The 25,425-nt window shown below is 40.3% G+C and overlaps 1 protein-coding gene across 8 annotated transcripts in view; it reads right to left on the bottom strand.

Annotated features, from left to right (window-relative positions):
- Positions 1-13,741: 13,741 nt before the first annotated feature.
- Positions 13,742-25,425, bottom strand: part of fam135a (family with sequence similarity 135 member A) — a 127,051-nt gene continuing 115,367 nt past the window's right edge. For all 8 annotated transcript variants that reach the window (XM_033021902.1, XM_033021901.1, XM_033021898.1 and 5 more), the window contains 6 exons: positions 24,013-24,104; positions 20,400-20,497; positions 17,952-18,103; positions 16,589-16,699; positions 15,816-15,929; positions 13,742-15,537 (listed from right to left, as the gene is read on the bottom strand). In XM_033021902.1, coding sequence (XP_032877793.1) covers positions 15,332-15,537; positions 15,816-15,929; positions 16,589-16,699; positions 17,952-18,103; positions 20,400-20,497; positions 24,013-24,104 — 773 coding nt within the window. In that variant the 3' untranslated portion in view covers positions 13,742-15,331. The remainder of the gene's footprint in view (positions 15,538-15,815; positions 15,930-16,588; positions 16,700-17,951; positions 18,104-20,399; positions 20,498-24,012; positions 24,105-25,425) is intronic.

The following is a 25,425-nucleotide window of genomic DNA, read 5'->3' as shown; positions in this document are numbered from 1 at the left end:
TTGGGTGGAGGCGCTTCTTCAGACTGATGGGGAGTGGGGACGGAAGAAGATAGTTGGAAAAGGGGGGAGGCAGGTGTTGTCCCCTGTGTTTCAATCTCATTTGTCGTCTGCCCTGTCGACCACATTACCATATAACCATATAACGATATAACAATTACAGCACGGAAACAGGCCATCTCGACCCTTCTAGTCCGTGCCGAACACGTATTCTCCCCTAGTCCCATATACCTGCGCTCAGACCATAACCCTCCATTCCTTTCCCGTCCATATAACTATCCAATTTATGTTTAAATGATACAAACGAACCTGCCTCCACCACCTTCACTGGAAGCTCATTCCACACAGCTACCACTCTCTGAGTAAAGAAGTTTCCCCTCATGTTACCCCTAAACTTCTGTCCCTTAATTCTCAAGTCATGTCCTCTTGTTTGAATCTTCCCTACTCTCAGTGGGAAAAGCTTATCCACGTCAGCTCTGTCTACCCCTCTCATCATTTTAAAGACCTCTATCAAGTCCCCCCCTTAACCTTCTGCGCTCCAAAGAATAAAGACCTAACTTGTTTAACCTTTCTCTGTAACTTAGTTGCTGAAACCCAGGCAACATTCTAGTAAATCTCCTCTGTACGCTCTCTATTTTGTTGACATCCTTCCTATAATTAGGCGACCAAAATTGTACACCATACTCCAGAATTGGCCTCACCAATGCCTTGTACAATTTTAACATTACATCCCAACTTCTACCAAATTACCGGGCACAATGAAAGCCTCTATGGTGTTTGATGGTACTGTAATAAGTGCAATCCTCTGCGAAGTCGTGTTTTCCCCTGCTGTCAGGGATTCCCCAGCCTCCGGGAACTCTGTTGCTGTTGGGAGATGCTTAATTTAAATTAATTAGCATAAGTGCACTGCTACTTAATTTAAATAGATTAGCACCATGTCAGTGACAGTCCTAATTTGTGCTGTTTCTTTTAACTGGAGAAATTCAATGCAGTTATATTTGAACTTGACTGGTTAGCGTTTAGACTTTAGAGATACGGCGTGGAAACAGGTCCCACTGAGTTTGCTCTGACCAGCAATCACCCCGCACACTAGCACTATCCAACACACTAGGGATGATTTACATTTTTTTTACAGAAGCCAATTAACCTACAAACCTGTAGGTCTTTGGAGAGTGGGAGGAAACTGGAGGACCCAGAGAAAACCCACGCGGTCACAGGGAGAACGTACAAACTCCATATAGATAGCACCCGTAGTCAGGACCGAACCCGGGTCTGCGGCAATTTAAGGCAGAAACACTACGGTTGCACCTCTGTGCCGCCCAGTTCTGCTGCTTTCAAAATGTTGCTTCAGCAGCAGGACGCCACCTTCTGCATAACATGAATGAAGTCATGTTTTTAGTATGACTTCAGTTTTTTCTTAGATGATAGAAAATGTCAAATATCAAGAACATGGTGAAATTGTAGTTAAGACCTTAGAGTCAATAATTCATACAGCACTGGAACAAGCACTCATTGTCCATGCCAACCAAATCGGTATACTAGGCAAGTCCCGTTTGCCTACATTTGGCACAAAACCTTCTAAACCTGTTCGTTTCAATCCATAGGTAGACAAAAGTGCTGGAGAAACTCAGCGGGTGCAGCAGAGTCTACGGAGCGAAGGAAATAGGCAAAGTTTCGGACCCGAAAATGTGCCTATTTCCTTCCCAGTCTGAAGAAGGGTTTCGGCCCGAAACGTTGCATATTTCCTTCGCTCCATAGATGCTGCTGCACCTGCACCCGCTGAGTTTCTCCAGCACTTTTGTCTACCTTCGATTTTCCAGAATCTGCAGTTCCTTCTTAAACACGTTCCAATCCATATCATATATCTGTCCAAATGTATTTTAAAGATAATTTTATCTGTTTCTATATCTTCCTTTGGCAGCTCATTCCAGATACAGAGTGAAAAGGTTGCCCCTCAGTTCCAACTTAAGTGATCTCCCATCCCAATTCTCCCTAGTTTTAGAATCCTCTACCCTGGGAAAAAGAATGTGAGCCATGGCCCTCATGATCTGCTACACCTCACTCTTGTGTACCTCAGCAATGATTGTAACTAAAACCAAGTCATTGCCACAGATCGCTGTGTAGGCATTGGGTATATTTAAGGCAGAGATTGTTAGATACTTCATTGGTAAGAGTATCAAGGGTTATGGGGAGAAGGCAGGAGAATGAGGTTGAGAGGGAAAGATAGATCAGCCACGATTGAATGGCGGAGTAGACTCGATGGGCTGAATGGCCTCCGATGACCTGAACTTATGAAGTACCCAAACAGACGGGCTTTGGAATATTACATAAACTGTCCTTATGTAATATTGAAAGAAATCCTGAAATGGGAGGGAGAGGAACCTGAGGTTGTGGTACATATAGGTACCAACGACATAGGTAAAAAAAGAGAAGAGGTCCTGAAAGAAGAATTTAGGGAGTTAGGTAGAGAGTTAAAGAGAACGACTGCAAAGGTAACAATCTCAGGATTACTGCCTGTGCCACGTGACAGTGAGAGTAGGAATGGAGCGAGGTGGAGGATAAATGAGTGGATGAGGGACTGGTGCAGTGGGTATGGATTCAAGTTTCTGGATCATTGGGACCTCTTTTGGGGAAGGTGCGACCTGTACAGAAAGGACGGGTTGCACTTGAACTCGAGGGGGACCAATATCCTGGCGGGGAGATTTGCAAAGGCTACTGGGGAGACTTTAAACTAGTATGGTTGGGGGGAGGGACTCAAATTGGGAAAGCTAGCAGTCAGTGTGTGAGGCAGGAGGCAGAGAATGGTAGCACTCTGACCCAAAATGTAGGGGAGAGAGAAGAAAAAGACAATAAACAGAGAATAAGAGAGGGTGGGTTTCTTAAATGTGTATATTTTAATGCTAGGAGCATTGTAAGAAAGGTGGATGAACTTAGAGCCTGGATTGACACCTGGAAGTATGATGTTGTGGCGATCAGTGAAACATGGTTGCAGGAGGGCTGTGATTGGAAACTAAATATTCCAGGATTTCGTTGCTTCAGGTGTGATAGAATTGGAGGGGCAAGAGGTGGAGGTGTTGCATTGCTTATCAGGGAAGATATTACAGCAGTGCTTTGGCAGGATAGATTAGAGGGCTCAGTCTAGGGAGGCTATTTGGGTGGAACTGAGAAATGGGAAAGGGGTAGCAACACTTATAGGGGTGTATTATAGACCGCCAAATGGGGAGCGAGAATTGGAAGAGCAAATATGTAAGGAGATTGCAGATATTCGTAGTAAGCACAAGGTAGTGATTGTGGGAGATTTCAATTTTCCACACATAGACTGGGAAACACATTCTGTAAATGGGCTGGATGGGTTGGAGTTTGTAAAATGTGTGCAGGATAGTTTTTTGCAGCAATACATAGAAGTACCTACTAGAGAAGGGGCAGTGCTGGACCTCCTGTTAGGAAATTAGACGGGTCAGGTGGCAGAGGTATGCGTTGGGGAACAGTTCGGGACCAGTGATCACAATACCATTAGTTTCAATATAATTATGGAGAGGGTCAGAACTGGACCTAGGGTTGAGATTTTTGATTGGAGAAAGGCTAACTTTGAGGAGATGCGAAAGGATTTAAAAGGAGTAAATTGGGACAGTTTGTTTTATGGGAAAGATGTGGAAGAGAAATGGAGGACATTTAAAGGTGAAATTTTAAGAGTACAGAATCTTTATGTCCCTGTTCGGTTGAAAGGAAATAGTAAAAATTGGAAAGAGCCATGGTTTTCAAGGGAAATTGGACACTTGGTTCGGAAAAAGAGAGAGATCTACAATAATTATAGGCAGCATGGAGTAAATGAGGTGCTTGAGGAGTATAAAGAATGTAAAAAGAATCTTTAGAAAGAAATTAGAAAAGCTAAAAGAAGATATGAGGTTGCTTTGGCAAGTAAGGTGAAAGTAAATCCAAAGGGTTTCTACAGCTATATTAATAGCAAAAGGATAACGAGGGATAAAATTGGTCCATTAGAGAGTCAGAGTGGACAGCTATCTGCAAAGTCAAAAGAGATGGGGAAGATATTGAACAATTTATTTTCTTCGGTATTCACCAATGAGAAGGATATTGAATTATGTGAGGTAAGGGAAACAAGTAGAGTAGCTATGGAAACTATGAGATTCAAAGAAGAGGAAGTACTGACACTTTTGAGAAATATAAAAGTGGATAAGTCTCCAGGTCCAGACAGGATATTCCCAGGATATTGAGGGAAGTTAGTGTAGAAATGGCAGGGGCTATGACAGAAATATTTCAAATGTCATTAGAAACGGGAATAGTGCCGAAGGATTGGCGTACTGCGCATGATGTTCCATTTTTTAAAAAGGCGTCTAAGAGTAAACCTAGCAATTATAGACCTGTTAGTTTGACGTCAGTGGTGGGCAAATTAATGGAAAGGATACTTAGAGATAATATATATAAGCATCTGGATAAACAGGGTCTGATTAGGAACAGTCAACATGGATTTGTGCCTGGAAGGTCATGTTTGAATAATCTTCTTGAATTTTTTGAAGAGGTTACTCGGGAAATTGATGAGGGTAAAGCAGTGGATGTTGTATATATGGACTTCAGTAAGGCCTTTGACAAGGTTCCTCATGGAAGGTTGGTTAAGAAGGTTCAATTGTTGGGTATTAATGGTGGAGTAGCAAGAAGGATTCAATAGTGGCTGAATGGGAGATGCCAGAGAGTAATGGTGGATGGTTGTTGGTCAGGTTGGAGGCCAGTGACTAGTGGGGTGCCACAGGGATCTGTGTTGGGTCCACTGTTGTTTGTCATGTACATCAATGATCTGGATGATGGTGTGGTAAATTGGATTAGTAAGTATGCAGATGATACTAAGATAGGTGGGGTTGTGGATAATGAAGTAGATTTTCAAAGTCTACAGAGAGATTTATGCCAGTTGGAAGAGTGGGCTGAAAGATGGCAGATGGAGTTTAATGCTGATAAGTGTGAGGTGCTACATCTTGGCAGGACAAATCAAAATAGGACGTACATGGTAAATGGTAGGGAATTGAAGAATGCAGGTGAACAGAGGGATCTGGGAATAACTGTGCACAGTTCCCTGAAAGTGGAATCTCATGTAGATAGGGTGGTAAGGAAAGCTTTTGGTGTGCTGGCCTTTATAAATCAGAGCATTGAGTATAGAAGTTGGGATGTAATGTTAAAATTGTACAAGGCATTGGTGAGGCCAATTCTGGAGTATGGTGTACAATTTTGGTCGCCTAATTATAGGAAGGATGTCAACAAAATAGAGAGAGTACAGAGGAGATTTACTAGAATGTTGCCTGGGTTTCAGCAACTAAGTTACAGAGAGAGGTTGAACAAGTTAGGGCTTTATTCTTTGGAGCGCAGAAAGTTAAGGGGGGACTTGATAGAGGTCTTTAGAATGATGAGAGGGATAGACAGAGTTGACGTGGAAAAGCTTTTCCCACTGAGAGTAGGGAAGATTCAAACAAGGGGACATGGCTTGAGAATTAAGGGACAGAAGTTTAGGGGTAACATGAGGGGGAACTTCTTTACTCAGAGAGTGGTGGCTGTGTGGAATGAGCTTCCAGTGAAGGTGGTTGAGGCAGGTTAAAAATAAATTGCATAGTAATATGGATGGGAAAGGAATGGAGTGTTATGGTCGGAGCGCAGGTATATGGGACTTGGGGAGAATACGTGTTCGGCACGGACTAGAAGGGTCGAGATGGCCTGTTTCCGTGCTGTAATTGTTATACATGCAATATTCACTGCATCATCATCTCTTTTCAGAATCTGGTCAATCAAATTGCTTCTACTTTTTTCTAAACTCCAGTGAGTGTGGGCTAAACATTAAAAAAGTGTGGAAGATGGGAAAAACAAGAACACATGGCTGGAGGGACTGGAAGTATGCTTCCTAAATCTGTTGATCACACAGATACAGAAAATCGAAGGTACGTTGCAAAGAGGATATAGTAATATTGAGAGATTACACTAGTAGAGAAAGATTGGGAAAATGGACTACGATGTCGGAAAATGTGGAATTTTCCATTTGATGGGAAATGTTGAGAGATTGAAAGGCTGAGTAACTGGTATATGATTTTGTTGCTTAGAAATAATGTGGCATTCATTTAAGACAGAGGAGGTAGGTTTTTCTTTGAGAGTCAAGAGTCTTTGGAACTCTGATCCTCAAAGGAGGATGGAAGCAAAATGAAAAAAAAAAAGAATTCCGCTCCAAAGTGGCTCTGTTATGAGTTTCAATTTCTAGTTCTGTGGGTTCTGAGATGGCTGGAGTTTGGAGTCCAAAATGGGATCTGCAGGCTCTCTGACACAGGAGGCAGGAAATGTTCACTTAAGGGTGCACAGTGGGTGCAGTTTACATACTCCATGAACGTGTAGATTTTCCATGGGTGCTCTGGTTTCCTCCCACATGCCAAAGATGTGCTCGATGGTGGGCTGATTGATTAAAGTTTACTATTCCTTGTGTAGATGTGAGGCTGGAGAATCGGTGGGGCTGGTGGGGTGTGAGTTGGATGATGACAGTGTGAGGGGATGGGTTATATATGTGGCCAAGTAATGAAGGTGGAAGCATAGATAGTTAAGGTGGCGATGAAGGCATCTGGGATACTTGCCTTCATTAGTGGGAAAACATGGGAGCATTTATAATAAAGCTTTGATTACTTCACTGCAGGAGTACTGCATGTTGTTCTGGTTACACTATAGGAAGGATGAGAGGGTGTAGAGGAGGTTCACCAGGATTTGGGCGGCAAGTTGCTGCCTTACAGTGCCAGAAACCCTTGTTCGATCCTAACTATGGGTGCTGTCTGTGTGGAGTTTGTACGTTTTCCCTGTGACCTGCTTGGGTTTCTTTCCGGGATCTCCAATTTCCACCTACATTTGAAAGACGTACAGGTTTGTAGGTTAATTGGCTTAGTATAATTGTAAAATGTGTGTAGGATCATCTGCGGGGATCGCTAGTCGGCCAAAGGGCGTGTTTCCATACTGTATCTAAACTAAAGGATGTTGCCTGGGATGGAGTTATTGGATAGGCTGGGTCTGTTTTTCTTGGAGTGGGGAAGGTTGAGGAAGAATCTGATTGAGGTATACTGGATTCTGTAGGACAAAAATAGGGAAGTGTGAGAAATCGTTCCCTCAGCAGATCCAACCAGGATGGAGATTTAGAAGGAAGCTGAGGAAGATTTCTTTCACCCATAAATTGGATGTAAGGTGGTGGTGGTGGTGGAGGCAGGTACGCTCATATTTAATGAATATTTAGTTGAATATTTGAAATGCCAACACATCGAAGGCTTTCAACCAAGTGATGTTAAATCAGATTAGTGTAGATGGGAGACATGATTCTCCAGGTGCTGGAATGTGGAGTAACAGACATGTGATGTAGTCTCCACACTGAATCAATGTTGAAGCAAAAGTCTGTTACAGGAGAGGCAGTGAAAATTGTGAAAATCCAAGGTATGAATGAGACTTTGGTTGGAACCAAAGATCATCGCGCGGAGCAAGATGGTCCACTCGGTGAAAAAGCCGTAGTAGGTCATGGGTAATTTTTAGCGCCATCTTCAGAACCGGCGTCATGATTAGTATCTTTGCCTGCAAGTGCAGAGTACACAGCGCCACGTTAGAAATGCCAGCGCTGCACATTAATGTTATTATATTAAGGCACAATAATGGGGGGCCCCATTAGTCTCCAGCCCTGAATACGCGATTCGAGTCAGCTTGCACCATAGCAACAGCGTTCCTAGCTCCGTGCACTTACCGCGTTATCTCCGAGGAAGTCATTTCTCCCAAGTTTGGACCATGCAATTAATTTAATTCCCAATACAAGGTGTAGCTATGGGCACGCACATGGGCCCTAACCATGCCTGCCTCTTTGTCGGGTACTTCAAACAATCCTTGTTTGAGGCGTACCTGGGCTCCATCCCCGACCTCTACCTCCGCTACATCGACGATTGCTTTGATGCTACCTCCTGCACCCACACAACTGACTGACTTCATCTGCTTCACCACTAACTTCCATCCGGCACTCAAATACACCTGGACCATTTCTTGACCTCACTATCTCCATCGCATGTGAGACTTCTGACCGACATCCACTATAAACCTACTGACTCCCATGGCTATCTAGACTACTCTTCTTCCCATCCTGCTTCCTGTAGGGACCCCATCCCCTACTCCCAATTCCTCCGTCTACGCCGCATCTGCTCCCAGGATCAGGTGTTCCACACCAGGGCATCAGAAATGTCATAATTCTTCAGGGAACGGGGGTTCCCCTGCCCTACTATAGATGAGGCTCGCACCAGGGTCTCTTCCATACCCCGTAACATTGCTCTCTCTCTCCTCACTCATAACAAGGGCAGAGTCCCCCTCGTCCTCACCTTTCACTCCACTAGCCATCACATACAACAAATAGTTGCCACCTCCAACGTGACCCCACCACTCACCACATCTTCCCATTTCCCCCCGTCTGCTTTCCGCAAAGACCGCTCCCTCCGTAATTCCCTGGTCAATTCTTCCCTTCCCTCCCCGGGCACTTTCCCATGCAACCGCAAGAGGTGCTACACTTGTTGCTTTACCTCCCCCCCTCGACTGCATTCAAGGACTCAAGCAGTCATTCCAGGTGCGACAGAGGTTCACCTGCATCTCCTCCCTCATCTATTGCATCCGCTGCTCTAGATGTCAGCTGATCTACATCGATGAGACCAAGCGTAGGCTTGGCGATCGTTTCGCCGAACACCTCCGCTCGGTCCGAATTAACCAACCTGATCTCCCGGTGGCTCAGCACTTCAACTCCCCCTCCCATTCCGAATCCGACCTCTCTGTCCTGGGCCTCCTCCATGGCCAGAGTGAGCACCACTGGAAAGTGGAGGAGCAGCACCTCATATGCCGCCTGGGCAGTCTGCACTCCAGCGACATAAACATTGAATTCACCAACTTCAGGTAGCCCTTGCTGTCTCCTCCCCTTCTCAACTCTCCCTCAGCCCTCGGGCTCCTCCTCTTCCTTTCTTCTCACCGTCCCCCCACCCCAATCAGTCTGAAGAAGGGTTTCGGCCAGAAACGTTGCCTATTTCCTTCGCTCCATAGATGCTGCTGCACCCGCTGAGTTTCTCCAGCACTTTTGTCTACCTATTAATTTAATTGATTGTGCAAACTTTTTTGAATGGGATTGCAGTGAAAAATGCACGCTAGATTATAATCTAGAAATGATTGTCACTGTTATGATCTAGAAATTAGTGGCTCAATTTTTGTGAATAATTTCAGGATCAATTTGATTACTGTTGCTCTCTGATCTTTGGTTGGAACTTCCTCTGCCAGCATGATAAAACAAAAACATTGTTGCTACCAACTGATCAAAACCAGTTCAAAGGGCATTTATTGGGATTTGTCAGAATTCTAAAAGCTCCATATATTTGAATCTCGTTGGCTATTTATGTAAAAATATTCATAGATAATTCAAAAAACAGACTTGCTTTGTTTTGCTGTATTTCATCATTTGTGTGCAACTTACCTGAGGCGTTAATCAAGGCAAGCCAGAGAACATGCTTTATAAGAATGACGTATTACCATGTAATCTTTATTGTGGTAAAACAAGAATAGGAAATGGTACCGGTATGTAGTTCTTATTAATTTTCAGCCTACGTTTATGTGGATAAAAATACCAAGGAGTGTGGCTAAGATTGTCTATCAAAGCCTCTCATTTTCTATACTTCTATCAGGTCACCCCTCAGCCATAGATGGTCTGGGGAAGGCGATGGATGGATCAGTTTGTACAATTACTCTTAGCTAATCCAGGCAGCTTTCTGACAAACCTCTTCTACATCCTTCCTATAATGGGGTGACCAGAACTGCACATAATACTCCAATGAGGCCTAACCAAAGTTTTATAAATTTGCCACGTGACCTCCTGCCTCTTATAATCAATTTCCTGACTCCGATAATCAATGAAGGCAAACATACCATATGCCTTCTTTTCCACTCTATATACTTGTATTGCCAATTTCAGCGAGCTATGGCCTTCAATCCCAAGATCCCTCTGTACATCAATGCTGTTAAGGGTCTTGCAATTAATTGTATAGTTTCCTCTTACATTTGATTGCCCAAAGTGAGACACCTCACAACTGCTGGGATTAAACTCAATCTGCCATTTTTGCAGTTGATCTATATCCCACTGTATATATTTTTTCCCACTCCCACCCTGGTTCTCTCTACCGTTCTTCATCTTTATCTCCTCTTCCGCCTCACCCATTATCTGGATTTGTTGTCACCATGGTTCCATCTGCCCATCACGTGCATACCTACCCAGCTGGATTTATTTGTCTTACCCTTCCTAACCCCTACATCACCTGGTTCCAGCTGCCCATCTTTAAGTGTATTGGGTCCTAGGTTTATAAACAGTCGCATGGCATATAAAATACAGCCAACTACGCTAAGCTACAAGTTTAGTTGCTGCAGGAAATGTACATCCAAGGCTGAGTATCATGTTAACATCATAAAAAGGATGCAGAAGAATGGATCAGCTGGGAATGTACATTTCATTGATCCTATCCATCCCTCTCCCACCCCCTCTGCAACTTAAAACCAACTTGTTTTCTGCCTGAGACATTAACCCTGTTTCTCTTTTCTTAGGATGCAGAATGACTGAGTGTTTCCAACAAATTCCATTTTTATTTAATCTGTAGTTGGTGTTAGATTGACAATGTGCTTAATGAACAGCAAGTGTTTTAATGGCTCAAGCAGCGATAATCATAATTTGAATCTTCCCATAAAGTGTGAACAAATGGGCAAATTGGAAACTACTTCCAATGTGTATATTCTTACAAGAGCCAACACAATGTTTTTTGCACTTTTCCTTTATATGCAGAATAGCCCCAGTAGGAAGTATAGTTCTACCATCACTAAGTTTGTCATTATTGAGTCCAATGTGTTGTGTTTTATTTAAAGTTACTTTACAGTTCAATAACTATAGTTTGTAAAGTGCAAATGGAAGAAACAGGAATGACCAAACAATACTTTAGGATTTCAGACAGGTCAGGAGGTAACTTTTTTTTGGCTTGATAACCCATGAATATCCAACTTAATCGTAGCAAGAATAAGACAATGAATTTCCTTTTATTTTAAAATAGTATACCTACAAAGTAACATTCAGTTGGAATTTTATTTATCTTCAAGGCAAAGAAGCACATACAGGCTTGGACTGGCATTGCTCAAGATTCAAATGTATCTTGCATGGAAATTGCTACACATAGGACTGATTTTCAAAATGTATTATTAAAAATGTAAAAAAAATAAAATTCTCCAACATGCATTTATCCAAGATGCCACCCCAATTCCTGGATCCAGTTTGCAATGTGAACTGGAGCTACGTATTGTGCTGAGCACCGTGCCTGCTCTGTAATGGAAATCCAAATGAATAGCTAGACTTCAGCGAGGAGTACCGCCAAATACTGAGAAAATGTCAGAGAAGGAGGAAGGTAGTTTGGAACTTTCAAAAGCAAATCATCACTGCAGATGCTGGTTTATACAGTAGACAGACACAAAATGCTGGAGTCACTTAGCGGGTCAGGCAGCATCTCTGGAGAAAAGGAATAGATCTTGTTTCGGGTTGGAACCCTTCTTTTGTAAGAAGAATTCTGACCTGAAATGACACCTACTCCTTTTCTCCAGAGTTGTTGCCTGACCCGCTGAGTTACTCTTGAATTTTTTGAAGAGGTTACTAGGGAAATTGACGAGGGTAAAGCAGTGAATGTTGTCTATATGGACTTTAGTAAGGCCTTTGACAAGGTTCCTCATGGAAGGTTGGTTAAGAAGGTTCAACTGTTGGGTATAAATGCAGGAGTAGCAAGATGGATTCAACAGTGGCTGAATGGGAGAAGCCAGAGGGTAATGGTGGATGGTTGTTTGTCGGGTTGGAGGCAGGTGACTAGTGGGGTGCCTCAGGGATCGGTGTTGGGTCCTTTGTTGTTTGTCATGTACATCAATGATCTGGATGAAGGTGTGGTAAATTGGATTAGTAAGTATGCAGATGATACCAAGATAGGGGGTGTTGTGGATAATGAAGAGGATTTCCAAAGTCTACAGAGTGATTTAGGCCATTTGGAAGAATGGGCTGAAAGATGGCAGATGGAGTTTAATGCTGATAAATGTGAGGTGCTACACCTTGGCAGGACAAATCAAAATAGGACGTACATGGTAAATGGTAGGGAATTGAAGAATACAGTTGAACAGAGGGATCTGGGAATAACCGTGCATAGTTCCTTGAAGGTGGAATCTCATATAGATAGGGTGGTAAAGAAAGCTTTTGGTATGCTAGCCTTTATAAATCAGAGCATTGAGTATAGAAGCTGGGATGTAATGTTAAAATTGTACAAGGCATTGGTGAGACCAAACCTGGAGTATGGTGTACAATTTTGGTCGCCTAATTATAGGAAGGATGTCAACAAAATAGAGAGAGTACAGAGGAGATTTACTAGAATGTTGCCTGGGTTTCAACAACTAAGTTACAGAGAAAGGTTGAATAAGTTAGGTCTTTATTCTCTGGAGCGCAGAAGGTTAAGGGGGGACTTGATAGAGGTCTTTAAAATGATGAGAGGGATAGACAGAGTTGATGTGGATCAGCTTTTCCCTTTGAGAATAGGGAAGATTCAAACAATGGACATGACTTCAGAATTAAGGGACAGAAGTTTAGGGGTAACATGAGGGGGAACTTCTTTACTCAGAGAGTGGTAGCGGTGTGGAATGAGCTTACAGTGGAAGTGGTGGAGGCAGGTTCGTTGGTATAATTTAAAAATAAATTGGATAGGCATATGGATGAGAAGGGAATGGAGGGTTATGGTATGAGTGCAGGCAGGTGGGACTAAGGGAAAAAAATTGTTCGGCACGGACTTGTAGGGCCGAGATGGCCTGTTTCCGTGCTGTAATTGTTATATGGTTGTTATATGGTTACTCCAGCATTTTGGCCTATCACTGTTCTATGGAATTTATTATTGCTATGCGAAAATTGATTGAATTGATTTTCAACATTAAAACTATGATTACACTTCAAAAGCCCTTCAATGATTATAAAGCACTTTGGGGTATCCCAAGATAGAGAAAATATCAATATTCAAGCAATCCATGTTCTAATTCAAAAGAGAACCTACCTATATTGCCTGAAGCTGGTAACATTTACCAAGCATTTGCAATAAAATTAAAACAAGAATTAGTCCAACTGATCTGTGCTTGAATTTAAACTCCAAGCATTCTTCCAACTTTTTTTCCTCATCATATCATATTCTTCCATCATCTATCTATCATTTATTTTCTAACTTGTCTTTAAGTGCAACAGTGCCATTTTCTTCAATTATTCTAGTTGGGAATAATTTCCACACTTCAATATATTTTGGCTAAAGAAATTCCTCCGCAATTCCTCACTGAATATATTTGTGGCAATCTCTTGGCATCCTTCACAAGCCAAAGAACGTCTGTCTCTTGTGATTGTAAAGATGTCAACCTTTCAAACTTTTTAGAGATATAAGTCCCAGTCTTACCAGTAAATATCACCTGCCCTGGGCCCGATTTCCTTTGCGGGAACTTGGGCCCATATCACAATTATAGTTTACACTGAAGTGATCATAGGCTGTATTACTTCAGAAAGTCTTGATATGCATCGTAGGCGGCATCATTTGTGGTGTAGTCACTTATCTTCCTCCTTCAGGAAAATCAGGGGGAAAATTATGGCTTTCAAAGTAATGCAATGTTAGATTTGGAAATGTAAAATATAAAAGAAAGATATTTTAATTTGCACAGTACAATTATATACAATATTTTTAATATTTAACTACTGCTGGTACAATGATGGTTGCTTATGCATTGTAGGTGTTTTTGAATAAGGCTACAGACAGATGACATACCCTATTTACGAGGATGTAGTGTTTCAATATAAATTCGATAAATTTGTTAAAAGCACATGTGACAGCACCACACGTCCTTTTCCCTTGGCATTGTCATATATACAGCAGTAACACATAAACCATGTTATGTATCCTACTGTTAATCAGGATAATTAAAATAAATCAGAAAGGTTTCCCTCTGAAATTAGAGTAAAACATGTCCAATAATCACAATTAAAAAAATCTTGTTAAATCAATTAACGGTATCCATTTCAATATTGTAACTCCTGCTTCTGTTTAGCTCATGCTTTACTGATATATCACAATCACTGATATCAGAAGCAGTGATTCGAGCTCCCGTCAGATCAACCACCACAAAATGATCCCTCACTGTAGCACATTTTTCATTGTTTTCAAATACAATTATAACAAGGGATAACTTTAAGTGAATGTCATCTATGAATAGATTGACAAACACGTATCTCAGAAATCAAGCCAAAATGTGGTTCAATAAAACAAAGCTAAAATATAGGTTATTCATCACTACTCTCTCAGATGTAATAGTATTGGCTTAAAACCTTTGTATATGCTGGGCAATTGTGTTGAGTTTATATCACCATGCAGTAAAAATAATTTCAAATCAACATTATCAGACTGCCATGACGGTGAAAAGTTCTAATCAACATACAGAATATTAGAAGATTTGAAAATAGTTACTTCAGTTCTAAAAGTTCCATAGCAAAAAGGTCTTTCCACTTCATCAGTAGAAAAAGTAGTAATGCTCCACAGGTATGGTTAAACGTTGTAGGATAATGTTTTTTTATAAAAATGTATTGCAGACATTTGTGAACTGCTTTAAACTTTGAGTGACAAAATATACAAGCTTATGAATGTATGAATAGGGCAATTTTTGGTCCATGCAGAAAGACTGCATGAAATGAATAACATCTCTGTAAATTTCCTAAGTTGAGCGATGTTAAAAATGTATAAATATATAGCAGCTTTTTACAGGGTTTCCAGTTGCCAAAGTTCGCGTTATCAAATGTAACGTACACCAGGTCCCAATAGATTCTATGAAAATGCTTTCTTTGGAAGTCATGAATTAAATTAATGTTTTACCTCTAACTTAATAATTGAATATTACTTTAAAAAAATTAGAAAATAAAAATATAAACAGTGCACCCTGGTTATTTCAACTATTAACTGATACTTAAAAAGGCAAAATAAAATTTCTGAAAAATACAAAAAAACTGAACTGAAATAAGTACACAAGACCAATAAAAATATACAATTGGTATTGCACAGCACAAACCAACAGGCAAAAACATGTTCAGACCTTTTAACTAACTCCAAAAACAATGTAAATTGTTTTTAATACCAAAATGTACAAACAGTCTTTTCAGACGGAGACCATGCTCTGGGATCAAATGTGTTTCTCTGAATAAAAAGGTAAAAGTTTATGGCACACATTCTTACTGAAAGTATTTAAGGCCCACAACCAGAAAGAATTTTTCTAAAAAGATTTCTGAATCAAGAACAGCAATGTGAGCTGCTCGTCCTATTAATGAATTAGCTGTGTTGGGTAATGCATGGATAACATCATATCGGACCAAATTACATTCCTTATTTTCCAAAACAGGTGAAAGAAGATTTTGGATCATTTCAGCGTATATTGGTCCTATAAAAGAGAGAGATCAGGTATAAATATTTAACTTAACACAAACATTTAAAAATCCTTTGTGGCCTTATTTACTATGTCTAATTATATCTTCATATAGTGCACACATATAAATTATTATCGACTACGTTGCACATAGTGAATTATTTCTGCTTTCACTTGTCTTAAAATAATAAAAATGTGAAGTGCATGAAGAGGATAGAAATCTTCTTCACATGTTTAACTATCATCTGTAAATTCCCCAAAAGAAGTAACATCTGTCCTTTAGTGAATCTTACCCAATTGTTTATCCTTTAAAGCAGTTTTGCACATCTCAATTCGAGCAGAATGATAAGGAACATATCGATCTTGTAGCGAGCCAACTAACACCACATTTTTGAAGTGTTGGAGACCTTGAATATTGAAGTTAAGATGGTCATTAGAACAAGAACTTGCACTGTCTTCATACGGTTTATCTCAAAATAACATTGGGAAAATCAATTTTTGGCTAGTCAAAATGAAGCCTGGAGAAGCCTGCATTTTCATTTTGGTAGCCAAATGGACATTTAGAGTAGTTCCATGTAATACCAGACCAAATGTAATTAAAACACTAAGAAGATAATAAACCATTCTTTCGCAGAAAGGAGAAGAGCACATAGCTATGGGGAAATAGCCAAATGCATGAAAGAAAGAAAAACACAATGCATAATTGGCCCAGATAAGGATTAATTGCTTGCAATTTCTTCAATTTTTTTTAGACCAAATCATTTTCAAATATTTACAATGAGTACATAGCAAAGAGACAAGTTCATTTTGTAAATTGAATTTTTTTAATCCATCAGTGAGCAATTGTGCTATTCTGCTTTTTTACAGTGTGCATTCAATTTATTTTTATAACAAGAAACATCAATATTTTCATATTCTTCCATTAAAAATAAGTGCGATAGATATTTTAGATATATTCCAGTACTAGGACTAAGTGCAAATACAATATTTTTGTTGTTCCGAACTCTTGTTCCACTGAGCTATGTAGGTGATAAACAAATAGAAATAACCACTTTACAACACTTACCAGTTTTTTTACTGAGTTTGTATAGGAAAGTTTGCCGAGGATCAGAATGATCTCTACAAGTCAGTTGCAGTAGGGACCCAGACTTCTTCCACTTCTGCATAAACCAGAGTCCTGGTTATGAAAATAATGCAACAAGACATTAAAAGATAATTAATGTAAAATAAAGTAAATACATTACAGATACCTATAATCAGATTCCAAAGCTACAATCTATACAATCAGTTCAAACTCTTATATCAGATTAAACAAAGAGGAAGGCACAGAGTGCAGAATATAGTTATTAGAATTGTAGTGCATTAGTTCCTTTGACATAGTCCAATGTCCTCAATAGGCTAGAGGTGAATTGAACAGTACCCCAGCTTAGGGAAGGATCGTTCAGAAGCCTGATAATGGAGGGGAAGAAGCTGATAGAGTCTGGCAGTGCGCACTTTTAAGCTTCTGCAATACAGGAGCAGGGAGAAGGAGGAATGACCAGGATGGGACATGTCTTTGATTATGTGGGTTGTGTTTCCAAGGCACTATGAATTGCAGAAGGAGTCATGTACAAAAATACATCTACAACACTCTGCAATTTCTTGCAGTCTTGGGTAGAGCTGTTACCAAACCAAGCTGCGATACAACTCTACAGTATGCTTTCTATGGTGCGTCACGGGAATATAGTGATAGTAAAAGGCAAGCGTACATTCTAATACATGTTTATCAATGGACACCCAAATAAAGGGCTGAAATCCATCAAACTCAGCAATTTGTATACAATCACCAGAAATAATTTCTTATTGTTCAAAAATGATCATCCTGAATTTGAGGATTTGTTTCCCCCCATCTATTTCTCTTGTTTAAAGGTACAATATTTTTACAGGGCTTGACAGAATAGATGCAGGCAGGTTGTTTCCCTTGGCTGGGAGCCTAGAACCAGCGGGTTAGGTGCAAAATAAAGGGTAGGCTATTCAGGACTGTGACATCACAAAATGTATTCACCCAGATGGTGGTGAATCTGGAAAATTCTACCCAAGTGGCCGATATTAGTTCAATCCGAAGTGTATTTTCGACAGAGATGAAGAGTTAATTAGATGTTAAGAGAATAAATGGAATCTGGTTAGTAGCAAAGAGAAATGCCAGAAAATGCATGCTGTTGCTGGATGTTGGAAAATATGTCTTAGTAGCCCATCTTATGTTTACCCTGCAGTTCTGATGAAAAATTCACATCAATGACATTGACCAAATACATTTGTTTGTTGTTACTCTCTTATCTCAAAGATGATGCACATATTAATTCAGGACTGTGAATTATCATAAATAAAATTGACTTTTAGGAATCTAGGTTGTTCTAAAGGTACCATACATCCCCAGAATGTTGGCTTACCTGTATTGACAAGTGCACTGCTGTTGTACAAGGTCCCCAAGTGAGGCCCAGACAAAGAAAGGAACGTGTGCAATTTGTTCAAGTAAAATTTAAATCTCTGTCTTGTCAGTACTGATCGAATGATCAAATTACCTAAAGAGTGTCCTATAAAACTGTGGAAATGGGGAAGAAAGGAAGAGACATCTGAATAGATGATTGGGAGTTAAACAAAATATTTCTAAACATATTTTATGATTAAAAAGCATGCATTTTCTCAATCTACATCAATATCATCACTTCGGGGTGTCACAGTGGCGCAGCAGTAGAGTTGCTGCCTTACAGCATTTACAGCGCCAGAGTCCCGGATTCAATCCCGACTACAGGTGCTGTCTGTACGGAGTTTGTGCATTCTCCCCATGACCGCATGGGTTTTCTCAGAGATCTTCGGTTTTCCATATTCCAAGGACGTATGGGTTTACAGGTTAATTGGCTTGGTATAAATGTAATTTGTCCCTAGTGTATGTAGGATAGTATTAACATGCATGAATCGCTGGTTGGTGCAGACGTGGTGGGCCGAAGAGCCTGTTTCCGCACTGTATCTCTAAACTATCTCTAAAATTAAACCAATGAGCCGCCATCATGTCCGACCAGATGGTTCTAAATATCATTCCTTTGTAAGTGAGAATCACATAAATTTACACCACAAGAGGCAATTATGCCCATGGCTGCCAAATGTAATAACACAATCCAATTTACTGTTAGGGCTCTATATATTACAGCTTTTGGACTGGTCATCTGGGTACATGGAAATACACTGTCAGTTCTTGTTTCTGCTGTTATTTCAGGCAGCAGATTCTTTTGTTTTAGGTGAAAAAAAACAACCTTTTGTGCCAGATTATAGAAATACAACAAAACCTGTACATGGGTGGCTGAAAGGCTCTTTTTGGAAGATTTCCTAGTGTTGAAATGACGACTCAATCAATGTAATTTGTATATTTGCAATCTCTATAGTGCATTTTTGCGACAGCATAATTTAGCTATGTATTAAATAGCAATGACTTCCTTCAGTTTTGGAATACAGAATTATTCTAACACATAAGGGAGGAGGGTGGCAGGTTTTTGCATTTGGAAAATGATGTCTCACAAATTTTATTGAGTTTTGTTTGAAGAGGGAACAAGAGGATTGATGAAGATAGTGTGGTAGACATTGTCTACATGCATTTTAGCAAGTCCCTTGGCAAGGTACTGCATGGCAGGCTGGTCTAGAAGGTTAGATCATATAGGATCCAAGGCAAGCTAGACAAATGGGGACAAAAGTGGCATGAAGGTAGAAGACAGAGGGTGGTGGTAGAGGGCTACTTTTCAGACTAGAAGCTTGTAACAAGTGGTGTCGTGATTCTTCAAATCACCGGCATGCCCAACAGCTCGCAGGAACTGAAGTAAATACCTCAAGGTGACCCTGTTCAATGGTGATGGGAGATCAGTGAGTGCGACCAGAAGTGTTCCACTCAGGTGAAGTAACTGGCCCTGCGACACCAGTCCACTGTTATTTGTCATTTATATTAACATTTTGGATGTGAACATACAGTGCCCTCCATAATGTTTGGGACAAAGACCCATCATTTATTTATTTGCCTCTGTACTCCACAATTTGAGATTTGTAATAGAAAAAAAATCATATGTTGTTAAAGTGCACATTGTCAGATTTTATTAAAGGGTATTTTTTTATACATTTTGGTTTCACCATGTAGAAATTACAGCTGTGTTCATACATAGTTCCCCCCCCCCCCCCCCACCTGCCTCCCCAAAAGAAGCCATTATGAGACTGAGAAACAAGAATAAAACAGTTGGGAGACATCAGCCAAACCTTAGGCTTACCAAAATCAACTGTTTGGAACATTATTAAGAAGAAAGAGAGCACTGGTGAGCTTACTAATCGCGAAGGGACTGGCAGGCCAAGGAAGACCTCCACAGCTGACGACAGAAGAATTCTCTCTATAATGAAGAAAAAAACCCTAACACCTGTCCGACAGATCAGAAACACTCTTCGTGAGTCAGGTGTGGATTTGTAAATTCAAGGAGTATTCCTGATGGTAATAAAACATAAAATAGTGTAACACGGGAAATGGCTCTTCGGCCTATGATGGTTGTGATGACCTTGATGTCAATAATATAACAGGAAGAAATAAGTCTCAACTCGTAGGAAGGAACTGCAGATGCTGGTTTAAACTGAAGATAGAAACAAAATGCTGGAGTAACTCAGCAGGACGTTCCCACTGAGTTACTCCAACATTTTGTGTCTACCTTAAGTCTTATCTCCACAGGTATTGATTTAATTGTACCCACAATCTATAATCCTCGTACAAACGTGGAAACAATGCAATAATTTTAATATAGCTATGGAAAAATAAAATCAAAGAAAAATTGGAAATTAAAAGATTCATCTTTAATCATCTTTTGCCAGCTCACCTGATTTTGGAGACAGTAAGATTGTAAATCTGAACATATTGTATTATCTCATCCAAAAGCCGATCAGTCATGGAATCAAAGTCTGCAAATGTGTCATTCTATGGAAGTAAAGAAAAAATATATGTTTACAGATGTTAGAGACAAATTAAGTTTTCTTTTAATAATAATAACAATAATCTTTATTGTCATTGTACGAGACAACGAAATTTTGTTGGAGCAGTCCTCCAGCTGCACAGGAATATGAGTATAAAAATATGTTTAAAAAAAGAACTATTAAAAATTTAGACTATAAACATACAGGAGTATGGGCGGGTGTGTGAGAGAGAGGGGGGGAATCAGTGTGGGAGGGGGATAGAGTTCAGTAGTGTCACAGCTCTATGGTAGAAGCTGTTTTTCAGTCTTGTCGTGCGGGCGCTCAGTGTCCTGTATCGTCTTCCTGAGGGCAGGAGGGTGAAGAGACAGTGTCCAGGGTGTGTGCTGTCTCTAATGATGCCCTTGACCCTCCGGATGCAGCGGGTCCGGTAGATGTCCTCCAGACTGGGGAGCTGGGTGCCAGTGATCCTCTCAGCAGTCTTAATGACGCGTTGGAGAGCTTTCCTGTTCTCTGCGGTGCAGCCAGAGTACCATACTGTGATGCAGTATGTGAGAACTGACTCGATGGCTGGCCTGTAGAAGCTCACCAGCAGCTGTTGTGGGAGACGTGCCCTCTTCAAGCACCTCAGGAAGTGAAGCCTTTGAAGTCCTTTCTTGGCCGTCGCCGTGATGTTGACGGTCCAGGTCAGGTCGTGGCTGATGTTGACCCCGAGGTACCTGATGTTCTGCACAGCCTCCACTGTCTCGCCGTTAATGGTGATGGGCTGATGGACGAAGGTCTTCGGTCTCCTCCTGAAGTCCAGGATCATCTCCTTTGTTTTTGCTGCGTTGAGGATCAGGTTGTTCTCACGGCTCCAGCTCACCAGGTTCTCTACCTCTGTCCTGTAGGCGGCCTCGTTGTTACTCGTGATCCTGCCTACCACGATGGTGTCATCTGCAAACTTTAATATGGTGTTGGCCCCGTGGGTGGGTTTGCAGTCAAGAGTGTAGAGGGAGAAGAGGAAGGGGCTCAACACACAGCCCTGTGGTGCACCGATGTTCAGGGTGATGCTGGAGGAGACCTGCCTCCCCATGCGCAAACTCAGAGTGGTATAACCATAATTAAGTTTTTGACAAATTCAGCTGACTGAAAATCAGGTCAAAGTGTAAAGTGTGTAGTGTGAAGAGAGCGTTTTGATCTTGAAAAGTGGTGAAATGAATTTGTTCTCTTCCAAAATCCGCCCAAACAATCTCTCAAATGACAACTCAAATGGTGGGACTTAACTTTTTTCTCTGAATACAGAACATTTCTGACCTGTAGTATTGCATTAATTCATAGTTCATATTACAATTAAATGAATCTTAACACACAGAGATACAAATGAAAAAAGGAAACTAATAAGAAAACAATGACATAGAACAATTATTTCTGTTGACGTAATTTTATAATTTATTATTAAATTTACTTTATACAATTGTTGTTACAATTTTGAAATAAGTAAATTACATTTAATGCTTATGCCATTGCATAGCAGAATCATAATGCAAAAAATCCCTACAAATCTGAGAACTGTGTATTCCAACAAATTGCTTGTATAAATATCTTGTAAAGATTTTCTAGGATAAAGTGAAAATAAAAACAGCAATCAGACAAACAGTATTTAGATAATAAAAATCTGAAAAACACACAATGCAGAAGACTATGGAAATGCAGGTGGGGTTGCATTGCTGGACAGAGAAACAGTGTCAATCTTTCATTAGAAAGACCATTAACTTTGTTTCCTTTGCTGCAATTGCTACCTCTCCTGTGGAGTATCACCTAAATTTTCTTGGACATTCATGGATACAATACAGTCTAGGCTGGCCATTAAACACTCCTCTTTACATTAGTCCTAAACAAACTCATTTGTTTCTCCATAACACATAATTCATAAGGAGGCAAATGTTAATTGCTGCTCAAAAATTATCTTGGTGAAATATGTATGAAATATGATTAGCTCAAAGCTTGTTGGCCTTCCACAACAACAACTGGCACATTTCAGGTTGCTAAGGGATAGATTGAAGCTTGGTGCTGGTGATGCAATGATTTTGGGGAAATACTGCAGTCTCAGCTCCCATCGCTTGACACTAAGGGTCTAAGAGCTATGTAGCAGTTACTCAAATACTTGAAGTTTGTATCGTCTCTAGAGACGACGAGTGACAATGGTGCTCTGTGCACAGAAGGTGCTAATACTACAGAAGTATAGAATTCTGTATACTTCAGAATACAGAAGTGTATGAATGTTTCTGTTGAACAACACAATGAACAAAAAGAAATCCATGTATTGTTTTTTTGTATTTTTTTCTGCATATATTTATAAATAAAGTTTATTTTTGATATAATAAAATGGTGAGCGTTGCTATTAGAAGCTACCAGCGCAGTGCTGAGTCTTGTTATAAAGGCAGTGGATAATAATGTAGAATTGGTATTGGTTGTAATCAAAGATAGGAGGGGAAGGAAGACACGGTGAGAATTCTGCATAGATCTTCAAAATGTGACCTTTCGATCAATCAGAGCATAAATGGGGAAATACCAAGGCCATTTTGAAGGGAATTCAATTATAATGGGAATTTTTAATCTATATATTGCGGGAACAACCAAACTAGCAAAGGTATTGTAGAAGATGGATTCTGGAATGTGCCAGTGAATGCTTTTTAAAACAGTACATTGAGCAGACTGGCTATTTTAGATTTAGTTTAGTTTAGAAATACAGCATGGAAACAGGTCCTTCGACCCACAGAATCCACGCTAACCAGCAATCATCCACACACTAGTTCTATCCTAACACACTAGGGACAATTTACAGAAGTCAATTAATCTACAAGCCTGCACATCTTTGGAATGTGGGAGGAAATTGGATCACCCAGAGAAAACTCATGCAGTCACAGGGAGAACATACAAAGTCCAAACAGACAGCACCCAAAGTCAGGATCGAACCTGGGTCTCTGGCGATGTAAGAGAGCAACTGTAGCGCTGTGCCACCCTAATGAATTTAGTCTAATGAATGAAGAATAATTAATAAAGGATTAGTTCTTTTGGTTAAAGATCCCCTGGGTGGTAGTGACTGCAATATGATAGAATGTCAAATGCATTTTGAAGATACGTGCCAGAGATTCATAACCAGCATCTTCAATGTAAATAAGAGCAATTATAATAGTATGAGGGAAGAGTTGTCCAAGGTGGATTGGGTAAAAGTGTCCTCAAATTGGTTACAAATTTGTTATTTAGGATGGTCAATCAGAAGACTCACACTTCAAACAAAATCAACAAATTTAACTAAATTAAATTAGAGGTAAGTGAAAGTTATTTACATTCATGTTATTAATGTTTCAAAAATCATATTAAAGTGCATATTCTAGTAGAATCTATGGTTGAGCTGATTCAGATGTGCAGGCCTATTGAATTATTACATTTTAATAAAATGTATCTCTGATCAGCAACATAGGGGATCAACCAGAGTATCTTCTTGTTTCTTATTTCCCAAGTAAAATGTAAGATTACCTGATTCCTCTCTGACATAAGGAACTCCATTTGGGTCCCTGGAAATCCAAGTTCAATATACGTTTTTACCAACCGTAGGTCTGCGCTGTTCCCTAAGACAGAAAAGGCAACATGAATATCTTAGTTTCAACAACCAAATCTATTATTTTGAAAAAAAATTCAAGACACAAGTCAAATCTAGAACACAGTGTATCGAGCAACACAGTGTATCAGCTATTTTGAAATTGGCAATTGATTTCTTATCTCATCCCCATCGCCTGAAATGTTCGGGTAACCAAAAATAAAAAGAACAGTCTTGTTTAATAAATACTTATATGTGCAGTTTTATGCTATAATGTCAAATGTGAAATTGTCAAAGGATTTGAAGTCAGCTAATTATTTCCCAATTTGGAAATGTGCATGGTGTCATGAAAATATTTCAATCAAAAAATATAAATTTTCAGGAAGAGAATGATTTCTCAATGGAATGAATGATCTAGGTAAAATCATTTTTAATACAAAGCTTTTATTTCAAAAATTCTGTTTTAGTTACAGATTTTAAGGAGCTAATGTATTTTAATTTTGATTTGAAAGATAACACACCTTCCTAAAACAATTAGCTCTCACTGGTCGGCGTAGACTCGGTGGGCCGAAGTGTAATTTTCCATGCTGTATCTCTAAACTAAACAAAACATTTAAATGACGCTTGGCCAGGTACATGGATAGGAAATGTTTACAGAGAGAGGTGAGGCAGGGCAAAACAAAACGTGGCAGTTAATAAGTAGACACAGACGAGGGGGGGGGGGGGGGGGTTTGATAGGCGGATGGTTGACACAAAGGTCAGAGACAAAAGCAGAACGTGTGAGACAAACTGAAGTTGCAAATTGGGAAGCCGAAGGAATGAGCGAAGAGGGGGAAGGGAGAAAGAAGTGGGAGTCCTGGTGGGGCATGGGGGGGGGGGGGGGGGTTACCCAAAATTTGAGAATTCAATGTTCATATCATTGGGTTGTAAGTTATCCAAGTGGAATATGTGGTGCTGTTCCTGTACTTTATGTGTGGCCTCACTCTGGCGATGCAGAGGAGGCCCAGGACATAAAGGTCAGTATGGGAATGGAAAGTGGAATTAAAATGGTTCGCAACTGAGGCATCCCATAGGCCTTGGCAGACCGAGTGCAAGTGTTCAGTAACTCGGTGGACGGTGGTTATATGAAACAAGCTGCCAGAAGCGAAAGTTGAGGCAGGTGTTGTAACATCATTTAAGTGGCACTTGGGCAGGTACATAGATTGGAAACGTGATAGTGGTCAAATGCAGGCAAATAAGACTAGCTTAGATGGGGCATCTTGGTCGGCATGGTTTAGTTGGGCCATACAGCATGATTAGTTGAGTTATACAGCATGTTTCCATGACTTTATGACTCTATGAACCAAGAATTT

Source organism: Amblyraja radiata, chromosome 5 (genome assembly GCF_010909765.2).
Source record: "Amblyraja radiata isolate CabotCenter1 chromosome 5, sAmbRad1.1.pri, whole genome shotgun sequence".
Taxonomy (NCBI): Eukaryota; Metazoa; Chordata; class Chondrichthyes; order Rajiformes; family Rajidae; genus Amblyraja; species Amblyraja radiata.
Note: the sequence above shows the minus strand (reverse complement) of the source record. Positions and strands in the feature narration are given on the sequence as shown.